This window comes from Netta rufina (assembly GCF_964035555.1).
Source record: "Netta rufina genome assembly, chromosome: 26".
NCBI lineage: Eukaryota > Metazoa > Chordata > Aves > Anseriformes > Anatidae > Netta > Netta rufina.
In genome coordinates, this window is record NC_140150.1 from 5,054,814 (window position 1) to 5,075,242 (window position 20,429).

At 57.9% G+C, this 20,429-nt stretch overlaps 1 protein-coding gene across 1 annotated transcript in view; it reads right to left on the reverse strand.

Annotated features, from left to right (window-relative positions):
• The window catches only part of SCUBE3 (signal peptide, CUB domain and EGF like domain containing 3), a gene marked incomplete at both ends in the record, with an annotated part of 32,600 nt that extends 12,506 nt beyond the window's left edge, over positions 1-20,094 (reverse strand). Inside the window, 7 exons of the mRNA XM_084301731.1 lie at positions 406-453; positions 4,189-4,305; positions 5,139-5,264; positions 7,289-7,423; positions 10,612-10,737; positions 11,800-11,922; positions 20,010-20,094. Coding sequence (XP_084157857.1) covers positions 406-453; positions 4,189-4,305; positions 5,139-5,264; positions 7,289-7,423; positions 10,612-10,737; positions 11,800-11,922; positions 20,010-20,094 — 760 coding nt within the window. The remainder of the gene's footprint in view (positions 1-405; positions 454-4,188; positions 4,306-5,138; positions 5,265-7,288; positions 7,424-10,611; positions 10,738-11,799; positions 11,923-20,009) is intronic.
• Positions 20,095-20,429: the final 335 nt, after the last annotated feature.

The following is a 20,429-nucleotide window of genomic DNA, read 5'->3' on the forward strand; positions in this document are numbered from 1 at the left end:
TGCTACGGCTGCAGAGATGGGCACAGCATCTCCCCCCTCACACAGCCCCAGGGACGCCACTGGTCACTTCTCACCAGGTGCCTTGGCCGGGGTTTGGGGACAAACACCACAAACATCACCGGGAAGAAAACCATCACCCCATGCCCGGGCAAGGTGAGCGCCCCGCGTCATGCAAGCACAGCCAGGGAAGGGGTTTTGCTCTCTCTCTCCCCAAAAGCAGAGGCTGTTTGCAGCCCGAGGCCAGGTTGGAAAGCAGCAGCAGGGGATGGTTAGTGGGGCTGGAGGCCGTGCGAAGCGAGGCATGCAGTTAGTCCGCCCGCTCAGCCCCCCGAGTTACGGCCTGGAGGTGAGAGCACCCCTGCGGTTAGATCCCCTCGCGGAGATAGAGAGAACAAAAATATTTACCATTAGAAAACGTCTCAAGGATAACGTGTTGCTGGAAGTGTCTCTCCCCTGTTTGACATTATAAAAAAGTGATTTAGAAACAGTGTCCAGCAAGGAGCTCGTTTGGTGTCACACATCAATTACTGCTACTCTGCTGCCTCTGAGCCTGGGGGAAATGGGCCCTTTTTTTAAATTATTATTATTTTTTCTCCCCCACCTCCCAGAAGGACCAAAATCCAGGTTTCACGCTATCCAACTCTTCCATCACCCTATCCAAAGTCACCCCCAGCCTCTCCAAGCCCCCGCTGGTTTCGCGCTCTGCTTCGGGCTGGCCGTGGGCTCGAGCACCGCGGCAGGCACGGGACAAAGCAGGTTACGAGGAGCATTAGTGCGGAGCCCGTTAGTCCCAGGGAATGGTTCCTCGCTCCCAAGAGAGCAAAATTAGTGCTCGCCCGCGTGGCTGCAAACGCAGGGAGGGGGCAGACAGGCAAGGAACGACCCCAGCTCACTGGGTGCGCTGGGACCCTCGGATTTAGCAGCAAAGCTGGCTGAGGTGACGGGAGCCCAAATTGGGGTGCTTGGGGTGCTCGGTGTCCCCCTGCGCTGGTGGACCTGGGTGCTGGGAGCTCTCAAGGGGATGTCTGGGGAGTGGTTTTGGGAGCCGTGGCACTGAGCTGGGAGTTGTCCCTCCTCATCCTGGTCAGTGTGGGGAGGGGACGAGGCACCCCAGCACCTGGGTTTGTCCCCACGCAGGGCTGGAGTCCTGCACCCACGGGACGGAGCGGAGCCGACCGCGTCCCTGCTCGATGAGAAGCAACGCCGGGTCCACGCAGAGGGGAGGGAGGAGAAAAGGGAAAAGAGAGGAGGAGGAAATCCAGCTCGCCCTGTGCCCACGCTGTGCCAGGGGGCTCAAGCCAAGGGCAGGGGACCCATCAGCGAGGCCACAAAGCTCCCGCGGCTCTGCAGTGCCAAGAAGGGACCAGACCTCATTCTCCTGTTGAGGCCAGCTTGCCCAGAGCAGCACACACGGTGACACCACGGCCACCCGCCTCGTGTCCCCAAGCTCTTTTTTCCCCTGCCCAGAGCCTTCCCATCCACCCCAAGGCCTCTTTGCTCTGCTCTTCCCAGCCCCGATCCGGCACCGCCACCAGCGCTGTCCCCGCTCCTCGGCACCGTCCCGGCACTGTCCCCGCTCTGCAAAGCACGGGAGCATCGTGCACACTGCCGCCAAGCACGGCTCAGGAAATCTGCCATAAAACTCGAGCCGGATTCGGTTTCCTTCTCCATCTAATCACATTTCCTGCCCATCCACATCTCCCGCTCCGGGCTCATCCCGCTGCTGGTGCTCAGCACCCCGCCTCAGCCCTCTGCGCCACAACTGGCAGCGGGAGGGGAGCTGCGCCGCGAGCATCAGCCTCGCCTTACAAATCCTCCCAGAAAGCAAAAAATCCACAGCCACAAAACCACAACGGCCGGGTTCGCATCTCCCCGAGGGCGCCGTACCCAGCGGGGCTGCCCTGACCCGATGCTGCACGGTGCTTTAGCTGGGAGGGCGATTTGTTGCGCTTTTTTTTTTTTTTTTTTCCCTCTTCTTCTTCTTTTAAGGCTGCTTTTAGAGCACAAACATAAATATCCAAGGTCAGTGGCCTCCCCTCCCCGCTCCCCATCCCCCTCGATGCTGCAGACATGTTGGGAGCCATTAGGGCTGGCCCCGGTTCGCTCAGAGGCATGTTATTCATTATCCGCGTTTTTAAAAGCAGCAATAAAAAGCGGAAAAATGAAAAACACCGGCCGTGGCCTAATGAAACTGCCACTCAGAGGGGCTGCTCGTGCTTCCTGCCGCGTGGTGTGATCTGAAGGGAACCTGGGCCGGGGGCCTGCCCCAGCAGCCCATCAAACGCACCGCGTTCGATTTCAAAGCCCGCAGCCCGGGGAGAGAGTTTGCGTTCCCCTCGCTGGAAACTTTATTCCCCTTGAAACGATGAAATATTTCGGAGGAAATGGAGAAGGAGAAGAGGGGAGGGGGCAGCGCTGGGAGCACCGGGGCGCTGGGAGAGCGGGGCAGGCTGTTTGCCGAGCCCCAGCCATAAAACAAAGCCGGGTGGTTATAAATATCCGAGCAGGTACCTCAGCCCCTGTCTCGGCTGTAAATCTGTCGTCTGGGCTTCCCCAGGGCACAATCCTGCCCTGGTCCTGCTGGGGTTGGGGTCCAGGACCCCCCCGGGGTGGACACGGAGCAGAATGGGGCTGTCCCATGGTGCAGGGAGATGGGGCAGCAGCACCCGGCGCTGCGGGGACGGGATCAGAAGCAGCCGGGGGATTTTGAGCTGATGCTGCTCTCAAAAGCCTCAGTCACGATGCTTAATTTCCCCCTGGGAAGGTTGGGTGGGAGGAGAGCTTGTGGGTATGCACTGGAAGAGGTGGGAGAGGTCTCCCCGGGGCTCAGATTGGGGATGGAAGGGGAGATTTTGGCCAAGGCTCGCAGGAAGGATGAGTGATTTTATGTAACACAGAAATCCCACTCATACACCTGTACCTGGGGCTCTGAGGCCCTCCAGAAACCAGATCCCTTTTGAGCAACCCCCAAATCACCAGCTGCTCTCACCCGGTAGCATCATTTTGGTGCCCCGAGTCCCCGCATCGCCACAGCCAACACACGCACACACGCACAGGGAGCCCCACACAGGGCAGATACAAGAGCAGAGGCACCCCGAGCTGCAAATATCACTCAAGGAGAGCTGCACTGGAAGAGCTGTCACCTCCCTGAGCACAGCAATGTCCCCACGGGCTCCTGGGGAGGTCCCTGCTGGGTGCCAAGGTGGGACGGGATGCAGCAGGAAGGGCAAAGACGCATTCACAGGAGCCAACATCGCTCAGCTCCCTGCTGCTCTGGGGCAGGAGGGGCACCTGCAAGCAGCCAGGACGGGCTGGGATTAACCACGAAGCAGGCAGGGGGACAGCAGTGACATGAAGTGACAGGGTGACAGCAGTGACACGAATGTGGTGGCACTCTGAGGGGCTGGCTCCGGGGAGCGCAAAGAGTCCCCAGTGCAGGCACAGCAGGGACGGGAGCAGCCAAAACCTCACTGCTGCTTTCAGTTGCTTTCAACTCCTTTTTCTTTTTTTTTTTTTTTTAATTTTTATTTTGCAAGAACTAAAATGTCTAGAGCAATTTGCAGACTTAATCACTCCCCAAACGTAACATTTTTTTAAATCGAATCAGCTGTTAAGCAGCGCGAGCATATGAAACCAGTAAAGCTTCTATCTCTGTTTGATGTTTTACAATTTGAAAACACACACAGGAAAAGGACAATTTTGGGGTGGTTGGGTTGTCGGGTTGGTGTTTTTGTGTTGTTTTTTTTTGAAAGACAATTGTTCCTGAGCTGAGACCCCGCAGTGCCAAGTTGGAACCGATCACGCCGCATCCAAATCTGTCCCCTCCATGTGCCTCCCCGGCAGCGAGCACTAGGGCAAGTAGTGGCACCCGGGTGACAGTGACAATGCCACCCCTCTTCCCGCAGGGGCATGAAGGCAGGCGGGGACTCTGGCACACCAGCCTGTCCCCACGTGTCCCCTCAAGCCTCCCTGAAGCCACTTTCTCTCCCCGCGGCAGCGTGGCGACGCATCGCTGCGCCTTGTGGGTGCACGCGGCATCACCGAGCAGCTCTGACCTCACCCCTTTAACTCCAAGCCAAAAAGAAGCACCTCAGCCCAAAACCACGAAGAAATCCTTCATCCAGCCAAGACCGAAATGCGTGGGGTGAGCGCGAGCCCCGCGGTGCAGCAGGCAACGCTGGCACCTACCGATGCAGGTCACGCCGTCGGAGTGCAGCAGGAACTTGACGTGGCAGCCACATTTGGGGCCCTGGTCGGTGTCGTCGCAGGTGTGCTGGCAGCCGCCGTTCCCGTAGTTGCAGGTCACTGCCGGAGGCAAAGAGCAGCGGTCACCAGGGGACGCAGCCCCTCTCATCCCCGACATCACCCCCCCAGGCTGGGCACGCACCAAGGGGCAGCATAAAGGTGGCATGGAAAACCTCAGCCAAGTCCTAGGACAGGTCTCTCCCTCTTGGATAATTTCTAAAGCCCTTCACAGCTTTCCCTGCGGGATCTTGCAAGATGCAAGCCCTGATTTGTTTATTTATTTATTTTTGGCAGATTTTTCCACCGGTGGGCCTGGTGGAAAGGGACCGGAGGGCTGGTCCCCAGGGTGCACGAGATCGGTGACGCAGGGGAAGGGCGAGACTGCAGCGGGCTGCGGAATGACTCAGGTGCTCCCGGGAACCCCTGCCAGCCCTCTCGGGGAGGCGAGGCGTCCTTTGCCTCTAGCTCGGAGGGAAAAAAGGCTCGTGGGATTAACCCTCCGTTTCATCAGCAGTTTTACAGGCTTGCTGCAGACAGCCAGCGAGAAGCAAAATAAAAACAATTGCCTCAACACAGAAATAGACATCTGACAAGCCTGGCAGTGGCAGCGAGGTGCTGGCAGGAGATCAGACGGGCTGAGAGCACCGCGTGCCCCGCGGGGAGGATTCCTGCGCTCCTCCCGTGCCAATCACCCCCCCTGCTCACCTTCCCTGGGGGAAAGCAAAGCTGGTGGGAGAGCAACGGGGCACGCTGCACCTCCGGGATCCCCCCGTCGTGCCCTTTCAGGCTCGAGAAACGGGCTGCTAGCGGGGGGCTGTGACATTGGGACGAGGCACAGAGCAGGACCGGGGGGCTGTGGATGCCCCGTGCCCAGCCCCGGGGGTGCTCCTTACGTTTGCAGTCGCGCTGGTTCTTGGTGAGCTCAAAGCCCGGGCGGCACTCGCAGGCGATGCCCCCCTTGGGGGTCTCCCGGCAGATGTGGGCGCAGCCGTGGTTCTTGTTCATGCAGTTCATTCCTTCTAAAAAGAGAGAAGGAAGCAAAGGAAAGCTCCAGAAGGTTGCCGGCACCGGTCCCCAGTGGGAGAAAGACACCTGGGGTGGGACAGGGGAGTGCAGGGGGTGAAATGAGGGGAAAAACTTTTGGGTGAAATGAGGGAGGACCTCGGCGAGGGGCAGGATAAGCCCGAGCCCAAGGCACAGTGTTTGGGGTCACCCTGGTGGGCTCACAGCTGGTTCACGACCACCCGGTGAGCATTTCTGGGGCCCAGCCCACCCATCCCAGGCCTGGGGACAAGCAGCACCCATAGGTGCACACCAAAGGGAGGGAGGGGGGCTCCAATCTGGAAGGGAATTAGCACCCCGGGGTGCACCTGCACGCAGGCAGTGTCACGGCCTTGCTTCCCTGAGCAAGGAAGCTTTCAGGGGGGAGCTCAGGGCTCACACCAGGGCTGCCTCTGAGCTTCACACACCCTTTAATCCTTCCTCTCCCTGCCACATCACCATCTGCACCACAAGGACCTTGCTTCTGCCTTTCTACTTTTGTTGGCTTTGCTTCGCCCTCCCGAGCGGTGCAGGTTGCCCCACGGGGAGGGAGGGCAGGCTGGGCTCGTGCTGCCCAGGAGGTTTTTGCTTTGGGGCAGGGAACACTGAAAGTCAGGAATATTTTCTTTCCCATTCCTCTGCACCCAGCAGCATCGCTGGGGTGAGCGTGGCAGGGCCTAAGGCACCTGTTGGTGTTTTTTTTTTGCCACAAAGGGAAGATTTCCTTGCAAGCCTCACCAAAACCTCACGTCTGCCTGTGCCAGCAGCTCCCTGCTGTGGGGAGGCAATTCCTGGGGCCCCACAGTACGGGAGGGGGGCACGGTGCTGCTGGGGGCTCCCAACCCCGCAGCATTTCAACCCCCCTGCATCTGCTCACAGCGAGGGGGGAGAGAGGAAAGCAGCAGGGAGAACGGGGCAGGAGAGACCGCAGAAGAGCAGAGGGAAAGGCAGTGCCTGAGGCAGGAGAAAAGTCAGAAGGAATAGACAACTGTCCCCAGTTCTCCGCGTTTTCCAGGCTCACAACCCAGGGATCAGCCCCAGTCCTCTCCCCTCCTTCTCCTGAGAAGCCTCTCCTGAACCTGGGCATGGGGATCACGCCAGCAGCAGCGATGAAACCAACCTCGGGGCGCAGAACTGACACAAACCTCCCCGGGCCAGCAATGCTCTACAGATGCTCAGCTCGAAAAACCACTCAAAAGCCAGCACCTGCCTCCACCGGGGCCACCCACGGCGTCCCTGTGTGATGGCAGGGAAGGGACAAGTGGCTCGTCCCTCCTGGGCACACACACGGGGATGGGGACACGGAGATGCTGCTGAGACGTCCCAGCCAGGGCGAGATTCCCTGGGGAGCTCGAGGGACCAGCACAGCTAGGAAGGAGGAAAGCAAAAAACAGCCAGCTGCTTCGCCAAGCGGCAGAGATAAAAATCAGCAGAGATGCAAAAACAAATAAAAAAATCTCTCATTTCCTCGTATTTTGGCTAAGAGATTGCTCCAGACGGCAGCAATTTAGAGCTGATATCGAGGCGAAGGGATCGGCGCTGCGCAAGACCTGGCAGGAGAGGACGGGTCCTGCAGGGCAGCGCGAGGATCTCCGGGTACCTTTTGTTTAATAAAACGCTCCGAGTACGAATTTACATCCTCCGTTTGGTGTCATTGTGCTTCGTTAAGGGGCCTGCAAGGGTTTCGCTCTGGAGATGTTTATGAGCCCTGCAGCCTCCTCTCCCAGCACGCTCACGCCAAATTTGCTTTTGGATTTACAACACTCCCCGCACCGAGGCGGGGGGGCCCCAAACCCGTGCTTCATAGGGGGGTGATGGCAGGAGCCCACCGACTCCTTCGGGGGTCTCCTGCAGCCCCCAGATGGCCACCACCGGGGCAAACAACAACACCAGTCCTCGGGACCTGACCCGAGCAATACAGCGAGGGTTTCCCCATGGGGTCCTTCCTTAGGGGAGCGCAAAGGTGGGCAAGGAGGGTGCCGGGGGGACGCCGAGCACTGACCTTCGGGGCGCTGGATGCAGGTGTGCTGGTTGTCGCTGAGGAAGAAGCCCTCCCGGCAGAAGCACTCGTAGCTGCCCATCATGTTGACGCAGGTCTGCTGGCAGCCGCCGTTGCCCTCGGAGCACTCGTCCAGGTCTGCAAAGGGAAGGCAGTGGGGGGGGGGGGTGGTGAGCGTGGCTCCCCGAGCGGCCGGGGGGAAGCGAGGGCGATTTGCTGCGCAGCAAAAATTGTTTCTGCTTTGTACATCCCTGATCCCCCAGCTAGAAGAAAGGGGGACGCTTTGGCGCTGCAGGGGATGAAGCCAAAGCACATCAAGGCGCGGATCTCGGAGGCCACACAGCTTCTCCGGCCGATGGGCAAAATAAAAAAAAACTAGGGGGTGGCCCCGTTTTACAGATGGGAACACCAAACCGCAGAGGAGGGGGTTTTCCTTGCCCTCCATCCCCGGGCAGGCTGTGCCCAGGATGCTCAGCCGCAACGCAGCCGCCCCCGCTGCCAGCCCCTCCGACCCCGCTGCCGGCGGGGAAGCGCCTGGACTTCATTATGGGGAACAGGGAAACCTTAGCCCGGAGTGGGGATAATTGCTTTTAAGGAGACTCAAATCCCCTACAGCAGCCGGGCTCAGGGAGGAGACGGCGGAGATGAAAACTTCTGCCCGCCTGTCCGAATGCCGCAGGAGCGGTGCCGCAACCCCGCATTGCTCCTGTCCCCGAGGGGTGACGGCCACGGGATGGGGACCGAGGGGCCCTGTCCCAAAGAAAACCTCCCCTGAACTCGGGCATTTCAGAGCCAAAAGCTCAGGCGAAAGCTGAGCCCTGCCAGCAGCGGATGCTGGAAAAGCTGGGAGAGCAGCTCGGGGACAGCCGCTTCTTAAACCCTACACGGCACAGCCCTATGACATGGCATGCACCAAAACCCTTTGCTTTTGGGCAGAAACATGGATAAATGCATGTCTGGGCAGCACAGGGGCATCGCACTGTGCGAGCCCCAAGGGTGCCGCAGCCTGGGGATGCTCAGAGCAGGACGGAGCCCCGGCTGGGAGCTGTCACCAAGCGGTGGCACAGGCTGGGTGGCTGCAGCCAGACAAAAAGGGACACCCTACTTGGCGGCTGGAGGCTCACAGCTTCCTCCAAGGCTCGTCCCAGCCAAGCTCTGTCCTGCAGATGCCAGTAACTCCCCTCAAATCCCCCGCTTATAACAAGGGCTTAACGTCTTGTGACTTCTCCTTAAAGCTCAGCACAAAAATGAGGAGGCAGCTGTTCAAAACCGATGGCTGAAACGAGACTCCGCCGCCCTAATACCGATTTTATTAAACGCAACCGAGGCGGGCAGAAGCCAGAAGCCCCGTGGCAGGACGAGGGCTGGAATTCCTGTCCTAGTTCAAAAGGTCGCCCGAGGAGGGGATGCTCGATGGCTCCAGCGTGCCCCAGCCCAGCTCCCCAACCCTGCTCGCCCACGGGTGCTCGGCAGGGACCTGTTACACGGAGCAGGGCTGGTGTCCTGGGGGAGCTCTCAGTGGCTGCAGGTTATTTTGTGTGCAGGGCACGGGAGCAGAGAACCAGGGCTCCTGTGTCCTGCTCCACTGCTGCTCCCAGGGTGAGAGAAGCTGGGCAGGACTCTCACCTCGCTTTGCTTCTGTCTTCTGGCTAAATGGGGGCTTTCAGATGCTGGGAAATGCACGGCCACGGTGTGGGGGTAGGAAAGGAGGGTGGGAAAACCCCCCTGGGGCTCATCCCTGCTTCCCACCCAGAGCAAGTAAAGAGCAAACCCCCACATACCCTAGGGAAAAAGAGGGAATCGACATCCTCGTCTGCAAAATGGGCTGCGAGGGGTACATTTGTGCCACCCCTAAACCTCCCTGGGAGGAACCGTGGAAGGGCTGAAGCAGGGAGCTGGGGCTGCCCCCGTGTCCCCCCCTCGCCCCGGGGGCCGCCGAGCCCAGCGGCTCCCCTCCCGCCCCGCTCTGTAAACACATGACGTCTGCGGCTCGCCGAGCCCGGCTTCCCTTTCTTCTCCTTGGGCTCATCCTCCCCGGAGAGGGGAAGGCAGGGCCGCCCGCCTGCGCCTCCTTCCAGCTGTGTAAATCTCCCTCTTCACCGAGGAGGCTGCAAAGTTCCCGGTGATGGCAGCTAATGCAAAGCGTATGTGGCCATAATCCCTTCCCCCCCCCCCCCTGCTCCTTCTCCTCCCTCCAAGTGATGAGCTCATTAATGACCCCAGCGCAGACGCTAATTAGAAAATAGCACGGAGCCGCTCACGCTGCGGATGCCGGGGGGGGAGGCGGGTGGCTCCGGGCCCCCGTGGGTGCTGCGGGAGGAAGCGGTGCCGGGCGCGGGCAGCGCGGCCGCCCTGGGGCTGTGCCGCGGGCTCGGCTCGGCCGCGGCCGGATGGAGTTTGGGGCGGTGGGAAGGATGCGCGGCCTCTCCGGAGGCAGATGCCGGGTTTGTCTTGGCCCCGGGATTATTTACCCGGTCCCTTCCCTGGTTCCCATCCCCACCGTATTCGCTATGAACTCATCTATTTTGGCAGGTGCGGGGCTGACCTCAAGCACGAGCCCAGCGGGCGGCTGCGCCCGGGTGAGCCCCGCAGGCTGGTCCTGCCTCATCCTCACATCCAGCGGCGGTGAGGAGCCTCCAAGCCCGCTCTACCCCAGCAGATGGATAGCTCCCATGCAGCAAGACTTTGCCCCAGCACGGGGCATCCTCTCGCAGCACCACCACCGTGCAATGGGGACCGATCCTGTCCCTGTCCCCGCAGAGCTGTCGTGGCACGGGACACATCCGCGCCTGGGGTCAGCCACCTCCCTTGTCAGCAGCTCTCCTAAATAACAAGTCTGAGACGTTAACTGGGAGGTTATCAGCTTTCAGCACGTGGGCAGGCAGGGAAGGGGCGTCTGCCTTTCAGCAGTGATGTGCGGGGGAAGGCAGAAAACCCTTGGCTGCTGCTTGTCGGGCACGAGGCGACGCAGTGTGCTCGGGGCAGCACAGCGAGCAAGGAAAGGGTTTGCAGCACAGAGCCAGGCAGGGTGCACGGGGGTCCTGTGCCCCCACAAGGAAAGGGGAAGAAAAATCTTGTGTCCTGTTTTGAATACAAAAAGCATCTGCTAGGAGCTCTGCGTGCTTGCACCCTCTAAAATCTGCTGCGCCCTGAGCCACACCACGGCAGTTTGCAGGCTGGCATTGCCGCAGCTCCCCACCAAAAGCAAAGGTGCTGAGGTCGATTTAACCAGCAGCAAAGCCTCGGTACAATAAATCCTCTAGCACCAAAGGGCAGTGAGCTGGCCCCGAGCCGTGACGGCCGCGTGTGCTCCCCCCGACCCTCACCTAGGCAGTTGTGGCCGTCGTGTGCCAGGCGGAAGCCGTCGTAGCAGGTGCAGCGGTAGTTCCCGGGGATGTTGACGCACTCGTGGACGCAGCCCGCGTTGTCCTCCCGCTCACACTCATCGACGTCTGCGGAGGGGAGAGAGAGGAGGGCAGGGGGTGCAGGCAGCTCACGGCGCTGTTTTTTCTCCCCAGCCCCATCGTGGTCACCACCCCAGTGGATATTTCGCCCCTTGGGCTCTGCTGCGTCCCTGGCTCCAGCAGTGCCTGCAGCATCCCTCCACCACGGGGCTCCTGGATCTGCTCTGCTCCAACAGATCTCACCTCCTCCACTCTCCCATCCCAATTTTGGGCCTGCAGCACACCGGCCAGCAGCCCTTTCACCCCTCTGTCTGCATCAGCGGGTGCTGAGGTGCCCAGTTTTGCACTGCAGCAGCCCCTGGTGCACCCCCACTCCTGGCTCTGAGCCCCACACAGGAGCAGAGATTTGGTTCTACCCCCGTGAAATGTGCAGTTTTGGGCCATTTCCCTTGCAGGGCTGGAAAACTGAGGGCTGTCCCTTTGCTCTGCACCCACAGGGCGATGCGTGGCAAGGAGAAGACGTCGCCTGTTCCGCACAAGGCTCTGAAAGCCTCGGCACAGGGCAGGGCCCCACCGCCTGTCCCCCTGGGGAGCAGCTCCCTCGCAGGCCTGGGATCGGCCGGGATTTCCCAAAGGCGGTGCTGAGGGCAGCCTGTCTGCCTGCCTATCTGCGCTGGGATCTTGCTTTAATCCCCTTGCTGTTTGCACTCCTCCTGACTCGGGGAGCTCTCCCTGCCGCCGCAGCCCCTGCGCTCCGAGGAGCCAGCTTCCCTTATGTGCCCTGCTCAGCTGCACGCAGACACATCCTTAAACTTCCCGTGCTACTAGCCCAGTTCTGCACCCTTTGGGTTGCAAATCCTGCAAGGAAAAAGCCCAGATTTCTTACAAAGAAACTCCAGGGGACCCTCTTGGGGCAGATGCAGAGCAGGGGAAGAAGTGCAGTGACAATCATGGTCATTCACCACACTGTCCCCATACAGCATCAACAGACCAGGCTAGTTTGGGGCAGAATAAGGAAATAAAAGGTTTGCAGCTGGCTGTGGTGTAGGAGCATCCCGCCCCAATGGCTCAGGGCTCATCGGAGGGGCTCCAGCAGCGGCGTGCCCCTACCTTTGCAGTGCTTCCCATCGCCGGTGTAGCCAGACTTGCAGATGCACTTGTAGGATTTTGGGGTGTTCTGGCAGATGGCATCGATGTGGCAGCTGTCGGTGCCCTCCACGCACTCATCCACATCTGCAGAGGGAGAGGAGGTGACAGGCAGAGCTGTGGGCAGGGGAACAAGGAGCATGAGAGCTCGTGGCAGCCACACAGGTTTTCAGGCTTCAGGACGTGGATTAGGAAGGACAAAGGGAGGAATTTTGCTCCTTTTCTCCCTGTGGCTGCACCCAGCCCTGATACAATTGGTGATGGGCTCGCTGCAGACAGGGAGCTCCAAAACGGCATCGCCCGTGCCCCTGCTCCCATTAAAGCCGCCCCAGGAGCCACCAACCACACCTAACAGGGAACAAGATGCAGACGCCCAAAGTCCAGGCTGGAGCCAGCCCAGCCAGAGGTGAAAGTCTCTGTCTCCAATTAGCAGTTTCCTGAGCCGACCAGCCACCCAAATAATCGTCATCGCTTTCTATTCTTAGGCGCGGAGGAATGTGCGCAAATTAACGGGAACCGCACTAAATAAACCTGGGAGTGGGAACCGAGGAGGGATAACTGGGGAAAACGTGACTTACTCAGGGGCACGGCCAAAACCTCTGCTTCACCAACACCCTGCTGGCTCCCTGGGCATCCCCTTACCCAAATACCTGGGGTGCAGCACCTCACGACACTGAGGCACACAGGACATCACACCCAGAGCACCGTGCTGCAGGCAGTGACCCCAAATGGTGATACCCAGCACAAATTACAGGGAGGGGAGGTTTTAATGGCATTTAGGAGCTGGACAAGTCTCAGCTTTGTGGGGTGGAGGTTTAGCAGCATCAGGCTGCTCACCTGGCTGCTTTCTGGCTTGGCTGCTCAGCCAGCAGCGGGGCTGTTGGTGATGGAAGGCAGCCGGGTGTCCCCAGAGGGGGCTGAGCATCATGAGCAGCCCCTCAGCATGAGCAGTGCTCCTGGAGCACCACGCGTGGCTCTGCCCCTGGCCATCTCCCCTGGGAGAGCCTAGGACCCCCCAAATCAGGAGCGTGAGCCCGGGAAGCTCCCAGCTGCCTTTACAAAGCTGTTTTTCCAGCACCCAAAGAGCAGACGCGCTCCGGGAGGTCCCTGAAGACAAGACGCATCCTTGCAAGCCAGGGGAGGGCGAGCAGCCCTGAAAGCATGCCAGGATGGAGGCCACGGCCGCGGGAGCGATGGCCTGAGTGCTTTCTGGCCACCGCGGCGGCGTTTTTTTGCCGGGAGATGTGAGTCACCCGCCCTGGGGGAGGAGAGGTTTGCGTTTGCACCAGGGAGGCGGCACGTGCCTGTGCATTGTATAAATATTTACAGCACGCATTCATATTTGTTATTTGACATTAGCCATGGCCCGCGGCCACCGCAGCCTCCCTCGGGCCATTAATCACGGGCTGGAGGCTGACCCACCGCGGTGGAGCCGGCCGAGGAGCTGCAGGGTGGCGTGGGGACGGGCACCCTGCTCCGACACCCGTGGGACCGGCCCCGGTGCCACCATAGGGCCAAGATGCTGTGGGCACGCTGCACCCAACGACATCCTCGGGGGGAGCCTCCTCATCCTGTTGGGGTTGCAGCTCTGGGGAGCTGAGCGCTCCCAGCTCGCTGCCTCCCCAGCCAAAGCTGGCATTTTGTTGGGAAACCTGCCCTGGTGCACGTGCACCCCGCCGTGTCCCTGCCTCACCTTGCGGAGGCACCGTCCCACAACACTGAACGTGTGTGCAAACAACCAGCGAGGGGAAAAACCCGCACGAGCCCACAGGAGTGTAAAGTTCACTGCTCCCTGAGTCACAGCTCCCAGCGCCCAGCCCGGCCGTCACTGCTGGCTGCCTCCCTGCCACATCGAGGGACGGCAGTGGCACATTGCTGGGTGCCCCATCCGGCACCCCAAAGCCTCTGGGTGCCCACCCCAGGACCCCCAGTGCCTGCGGGATGTCAGAGCAGAGGGATGCATTTGGGATGTCCAGAGCTCGCTGCTTGGCACGCCACGATGAGCACAATGAAGCCAAGAGTGAATCGAAGGGGTTTTCAACCCCAAATTCATGAATCGCAGCTCTGTGCCCGGAGCCCACAGCCCCGTGGCCACTCACACCCATGGACACCCAGGTCCACGTGCTGAGGGAGCCCACCAGGGCAGGGGTTGGGGTTTTGCAGCTCCCTGCACCCAAAGGTGCCCTTGGGACTCAGCACCCACACAGTCTGAGCTGGCACAGGGCGTTGTGTGGCCGCCACACACCTCAACTCCAAGGCAAAATGTTCCTTTACCTGCTAGAGCAGGGAAATCCCATCCAGGCACCACCTGCATGGGATCAAATCAAATCCAACCCATCAGTTTTCTGAGCTTCAGTGGCTCAGATCTGTGCGCAGCTCATTTCACATCTCCCGTCTGCGCTGAGGTCGTGCTTCCACCCTGCTCAGCACTGGGGGAGCAAAACCCCCCGCCTCCATCCTCTGAAAACCCCCAAAACACGCAGCATCCATCACACACCATGTAGCTGAAATTTTCCCAGCCTTCTGCCAGAAAACTCACTTATTTTAGTATTATTTTTTAATATTTTTTGTTCTTTCTGTGCCCTCAAAGTCAACACAATGAACAATGCCTGCGCGACACAGAAAACAATGCGTGGCTTTCCTTCTCACACATGTACGAATTATTTTTTTCTATCTTTTTTTTTTTTTTTTTTCCATTCTGTAACTTCAAAACTTCTCTAACTTTGGAAAGATTACACAGCAGCAAAAGTACAAAAGAAAACATTATAAATTTGCCACTCTGTAATTTTTCCAAAGCTGGAGACATTCTGAAAGGTTACGGGATTAGAGAACGGGAAAAAAGGGATAAAAAAGTGTGTGTGTGTGGGAAGCGTGAATAAATACCCTCCCAGCCACCCGAGGAGCCATCCCCGTGTTGGCAAGAATCCTAACTTCAGAACACCAAAATTCTGGCTCCTTAGAAAAAGCATCTTTAAGAAATGATGCCGTGAAGAAGAAAAAAAAAGTGCCTTCTGAAAAAAAAATCAACAAATTTTTGAATTTTTGTCAATGCAGGGAGCGTTTTCCCACGGCTCGGCTGTCGGGACAGCCCCGTTTTCCTGCCGGAGATGTTTCTTCCTCCAAAAGCACCCGCGGCAGCCCTGCAGGTGCTTCCAGCGGCCGCGGAGGTGCGAGGGCCACGATTTACAAGGTGACAGAATGGGAGATTCAAGGAAAAGCAACCTGCGGGTGCTGCCGTCCCTGCTCGCCCCTGCAAGACCCCCTCTGGTCCCAAACCCGGGGTCCCAAACCCAGGCTGGGATTTGGGGTCAGCCCCTCCAGACCCCCCCCACTGTGGCCCCTCTCCCCTCTTTCCTCACGAATAATCAAACTGCCCTTTTTCAAACCAAAATGGAAGCAAGTTGACGGGTGCGCCGTGCCCCAAATCCCCCAAATCGGGGGGGGATTTTGCACAGAGCGAAGAATTTAAGTTTAATGAAGACGCGAAGTCCTGTTGGGGGCCGCAAGGTCTCTCCTGCACCCGAAGGCACCCAGCTCCGGTCCTGGCCACAATTTTGGGGCTAATTAACGCTAACGAGGGCGCACGGCACGTGCTCGCCCCGAGGTCCCCGGGGGGTTTGCAGCGCGGGGCTGGGGCGCTGCCCGGGAGGAGGCGGCAGCGCCCGGCTCGATGTTTTTTATTCCGTTGTGGGTGGGATTTTCCAGCGCTCGCCGTTGGGCCCCGTTCCGCTCCAGCTGCAGCTTTATTCTCCATTTCAAAGGCAGCCGAGGCAGACGCTTGCAACGCCACTGCCATTTCGAGCGCGCCGAGGGGACGGCGCCCACGGGGGACCCAAGGGCTCGCGGCGGGGACACGCGGGGAGGTGGCGGTGGCGACGGGTGCCCCGGGGTCCCGTGCCCCAACCCTGCCCCGTGGCGATGTCCGTGTGCCCGGGGGATGCAGCCACGGGTGCTTTATGAGCCTGGGTTGAAGCTCTTCCCTCGTTTCGTTATTAAAAATAATAATAATAAAAGATGCTTTTATCCATAGGCTGAAAGGCAAGGTAAATTGGAGGAGGAAGCTGAGCTAAGGTGGCAAGAACGCCCTGAAACCCCTAAACAAACAAAACCCTTTTTCTCCCTTCGGCTTCAGCTTTTTCTTTTAAAATTAGTTTTATTCTTTGTTTTTATATAGGCGCACGTATTAACAGCCTGTCTGTATAGGGCCGTGTGTGTGTAGCTGTTGGCAGGGGCGCGGAGTTTCCACTCGGCCTTAATGCCAAATTAAAGCTTTATAACTTCAGTAGCTCTTTTTACCGGGGTATTAATAACCACCTCAGACACTGTGGTGCACTTTATTAATCATTTGTTCGGCCGCGTGCGGCGGAGCGGGCGCTGAGCGGCTCCGCCAGACCACGAGCGGCCGCGGTCCCGCGGGACGGGGTGGGCAGACACCCCGCGAGGCGGTTTGGGCAAATTGGCCAAAAATGCATCGTCTGAACCAGAAATCCTCACTCAGGTGCTCGGCGCTGGCTCGTCAGTGGGATGGGAACCGGGCTCCCTGTGAAGTATTTGGGGAGGGGGAGATGAAACAGCAGGGTGCGGCTCGTTATGGGGTGGCGGTGCTGGTGGAGCACGAAAAAAGAGGAAAAAACACAAATATGGGCAGCAGCAAGGGGGTAGAAAAGCTCTCCCCACCCCACCGCCATCCACCTGCAGCCCAAGGGCTTTGAACCCACTGAGGTGGTTCCACACTCCTTGGGGGATTGCTCCTAATGCTGCTGCTGCCCCTTTGGCTGTTCGAGCAGAGCAAGCTTCCCCTTCCAAAAATGTGTTTGTTTGTTTTCTGTTTGGGGAGCAACAATTACAACATCTCCGGCAGGGATGGCCTCACCGAAACGCGGCCGGGCGTCCTTCGACAGCACGAGACAGAGCAAACTTTATTTGCCATCCCAGGCTTCTCCTAACGCCTCTCAGGGGACTTATAATTTTGAAAGCGAAGGTTAAGGTTATTCATGCATACTTTTTTTTTTTCCTAAATGGATCACTCCGGTGCAACTGTCTGCAAAGGAAAAATCTATATAAAACTAAAATTAAAAAATTAAAAAAAATATAAAAATCCCGAGCTGCTTGGAGACAGCAATACATCTCCGCACTGGAAGACTCGAGGTGTCTGAATATTTATACTCCCGTTGGCAGTTACAAAAAAACTCTTCTTCCCTCCTTCCCACCCCCCTCCCCTTTTTAATCTAAGTACAGGCATGTTAGACGCCCTCAGTCAAAGATCTCCTTTGAACTGCTGCATGTTGAAATGTTTACAGTTTTACATTTCATATTTCAGAGGGGCGGAGGGGACAGGCACAACAGTCGCACACTGTGAATGCAGGAGAGGGAGGAAAGCGGAGGCCAAGGGGGAGGAGGTTCAGCAGAGATGGGAGGGGAATAAAACGGCATCTCCACGCTGCAATTGGAAAATTTTATACTCCTTAAGGAAAAAAAAAAAAAAAAAGGAAAAAAAAAAAAAGGCCCTGGCGGTGTAGGCTCTGCAGGTGCATCCCCACAAAAGAGAAGCGAGCCCCTCGTGCAGGGCGCGTGGGCTGGCAGCGAAGGGGCTGCTGTGAGCAGGGAAGGGTTGGACAAGGTGGCAAACATTGAGATGTGGCTTCACCTATGGGGGATGCTGCTGGAGGAGCAGAGGGACCAGGACTTGCTCTTCTGCCTGCGGGAGGTGGGACGGGCTGACGGAGGAAGGGCTGGGATGTGTCACCCTGCCAAAAAGCGAGGAGCTGAGGGCACGGCAGCAGCAGGGAAAACTTCTCAGTGTCCGAGTGCCTGCAGTGCTCGGGCTGCCAGGAGCCTGCCCTGCGTTATTTGGGTTTATACCATCAGCAGTTCTCCCCTTGCAAGCTTTCCAAGCCCTACACTGACCCGATAAACCCAGCAGACGTTCAGGTCCTCCAGCAGATGCCATCCAGGCCCGATGGCTGTGCCAAACCCTTCCTGCCCTACAGACCGAGCTTTCCGGGGTAACGCAGTGGTACGAAGGAGCCTGCAAGCCCTGCTCACACGCCGATATTACCACAGCAAAACAAACCTGTCCTGAGTGGGATGAGCTGTCTCCAGCCCGTGACAATCACCTGGTAAAGGCACCCCAAAAGGGCAAAGGCTTTGGCAGGGACAGTGGGGTTACATACCCTGTCTGCATCACCCTGAGGAAGCAGGGGGATTGCCCATTGCTCCTCAGACACACCTTACCCAGGCATATGGCTTGCTTCAAAGAGCTCGATGTTGCTGGTTCATGGAGAAAACCAGGTGATATTGGGTTCCTGGGCAAAGCACATTTTTATCTGGCACCCCCAGGCTCCGTAACCCTTCACTCAGCCGTGCCCAAAACCCACCGGGTCCACCCCAGCGCAGTGCCCTGCCTTGGCACCCCGCGTGCCCCAGCTGCATGGCAGGCACCAGCCTCACCCCCAGCCTCCTCCTGCTGCCTCCCCCAGCCCCGGCAGAGGCTTCGAGGATTTCTCAGCTGCTGCAAACAGCCGGAGCCCCCGGCTCTGCTCGGAGCCTTTGGTGGGACCGAGGAGCAGGAGGAGCCTGCACCGCCCCGGGAGCGAAGCGGGCGACTTAGCCCAGGATTTCGCTCACCTCTCTCCACCCCCACTCCACCCCGCTCATTCCCCAGAGCGATCTGTCAAGTCCCTGCACGATGGAATTTTACTTTGCTATTTTAATGCAATTCTGGCTCAGGCTTAAATGGAACTGGAAACCAAAAGGCCTTAATAAATAAATATTATGATAAGAAATGAAAGCAATGCATACACTAAAGATAATTTGAGGGGGGATAAAAACCTAAGCATTCCTTTCTAAGCCTAAATCGTAAAGCTTTACATGAAGCCGGACGCCTTCTCACCAAACCTTTGCCCTGGAAAATCTCCCCCGTGCTTGTCCAGACTGCCCTCCTGAAAAGTCGTCTATTGTTTTAAACACTTTGAGCCAGATAAGACAATAGCCTTGAAATTCCTTCCAACTTTGTCAGTGACAGGGCTCAGGGTGCCGGTACGTGGCTATTACTAATGCCTGCACGAGATCTTTAATTATAACCCGCGCTCCTATATTTCATTCACACTCTATTTAATCTCGCTGTCTGCATAAACATGCAGCTACTACAATGGCAAGAGCCAAAGCTGGTTGGGATAAATCTTGCATACAGTTAAACGCCATGGAAAAAATAAAAAAATAAAACCAACAAACAACAGATTGTATAGATAGCGGTGAATTAGGAAAAAAAAAAAAACACCTTCGATACAGCCAAGAAGATCATGCACATAGGGCTGTGTGTGCTGGCGTGCGCGCGCACTCCTGTGCGTGTGCCTGGAGAAAAATCTGAGCTAAATATAGAGGTGCTATAGAAAAACCGAAGGTATAGATAGCCCGTACATAAAGCTACGTGTGTATGGCTGGCAGGGAGAAACTCTGGCTAAGCGCAGGAGCAGGGAAACAGCAAAGCCTTGAGACGCTACGACGGGACGCACCTCTCTTTTCCAGAGGTGGGCACACAGAGCAGGCTTTTTGCGGGGTTTGCCGGCGTTCAGCTTGCCCAAGTTTCCTGCAGCACACCCCTCTGGAGCTCAGCTTTTGAGGCTCAACACGCACGGATGTAAAACAAGCGCGGGTGCAGCTGTGCAGCTCCCACCTTCCAGCACGAGACACCAGCTCCGCTGTGCCTTCCCTCGAACCCAGCCAGAAACGCGTCCTCCTCACCCACATGGCAATGGGAACGAGCCCACCCCATGGACAGTGAGCCCCCCAGAGAGGCACAGCACCCCCAAACCGCCCCAAACGGCAACGTTTTGGCTTTCTGCCTCCGTGCTGGGTGCAGACTTGTCTGCACACCCTCATTCTCTGCCTCTGCACCCCCTGCCCTGAAATAAAGAGTTCAGCCCCACACGTACACACACACACAAAAAAAAAAAAAAGTGTAAGAAATGCAACTCCTTCAAGAGTTTCCAGAAAACCAAGCAAAGGCAGCAGGCAGGATATCTGCAAGCAACATTTCAAAGCAGCCCGACTGGTCGTTACTGCTGCTGCTGGTTTCTCCAGCCTGCGCGTAAAGCCCCAGGTCTGGAGAGGAGGTCCGGCTGCCGACCCGCACATCCAACAGCAAAGCCTCGAGCCGGGAAGATTTCTCTTACCTTGACCGGCTTTATTTGCCAGCGTGTTTCCAGAGTGGAGGAGAAAGAAAAGCGTGCAAAATCCAGCAATCTGCAACGCTCCCATCGCAATCCCCGTCTGCCTGCAGGAGTGGGGGCAAGGAGGGGGATTTCTCGTGCTTTAAAGGAAACAAGAGGCTGAGCATGCAGAGGGGGATCAAGAGAAGGAAGGGGCTCTCTTCTTGCCGTGTGTGGGACAGAGGGAGGGAAGGGGGCTGAACTGATGGAAAAAGCTGCTCTGGGTTCAGTTTTGGGGCTCTTGGTGTTGCTAAAGAGGAGGGAGCGAGGGAAGGAGACCCAGGGCAGTTGGAGGAAAGTGGACTCTATCGCCCTCTCTCTGGCGGCTGCTCTGATCCCTTCTCCTTCTTCTTCTTTTTCTTCTTCTTCTTCCCTTTTTTTCCT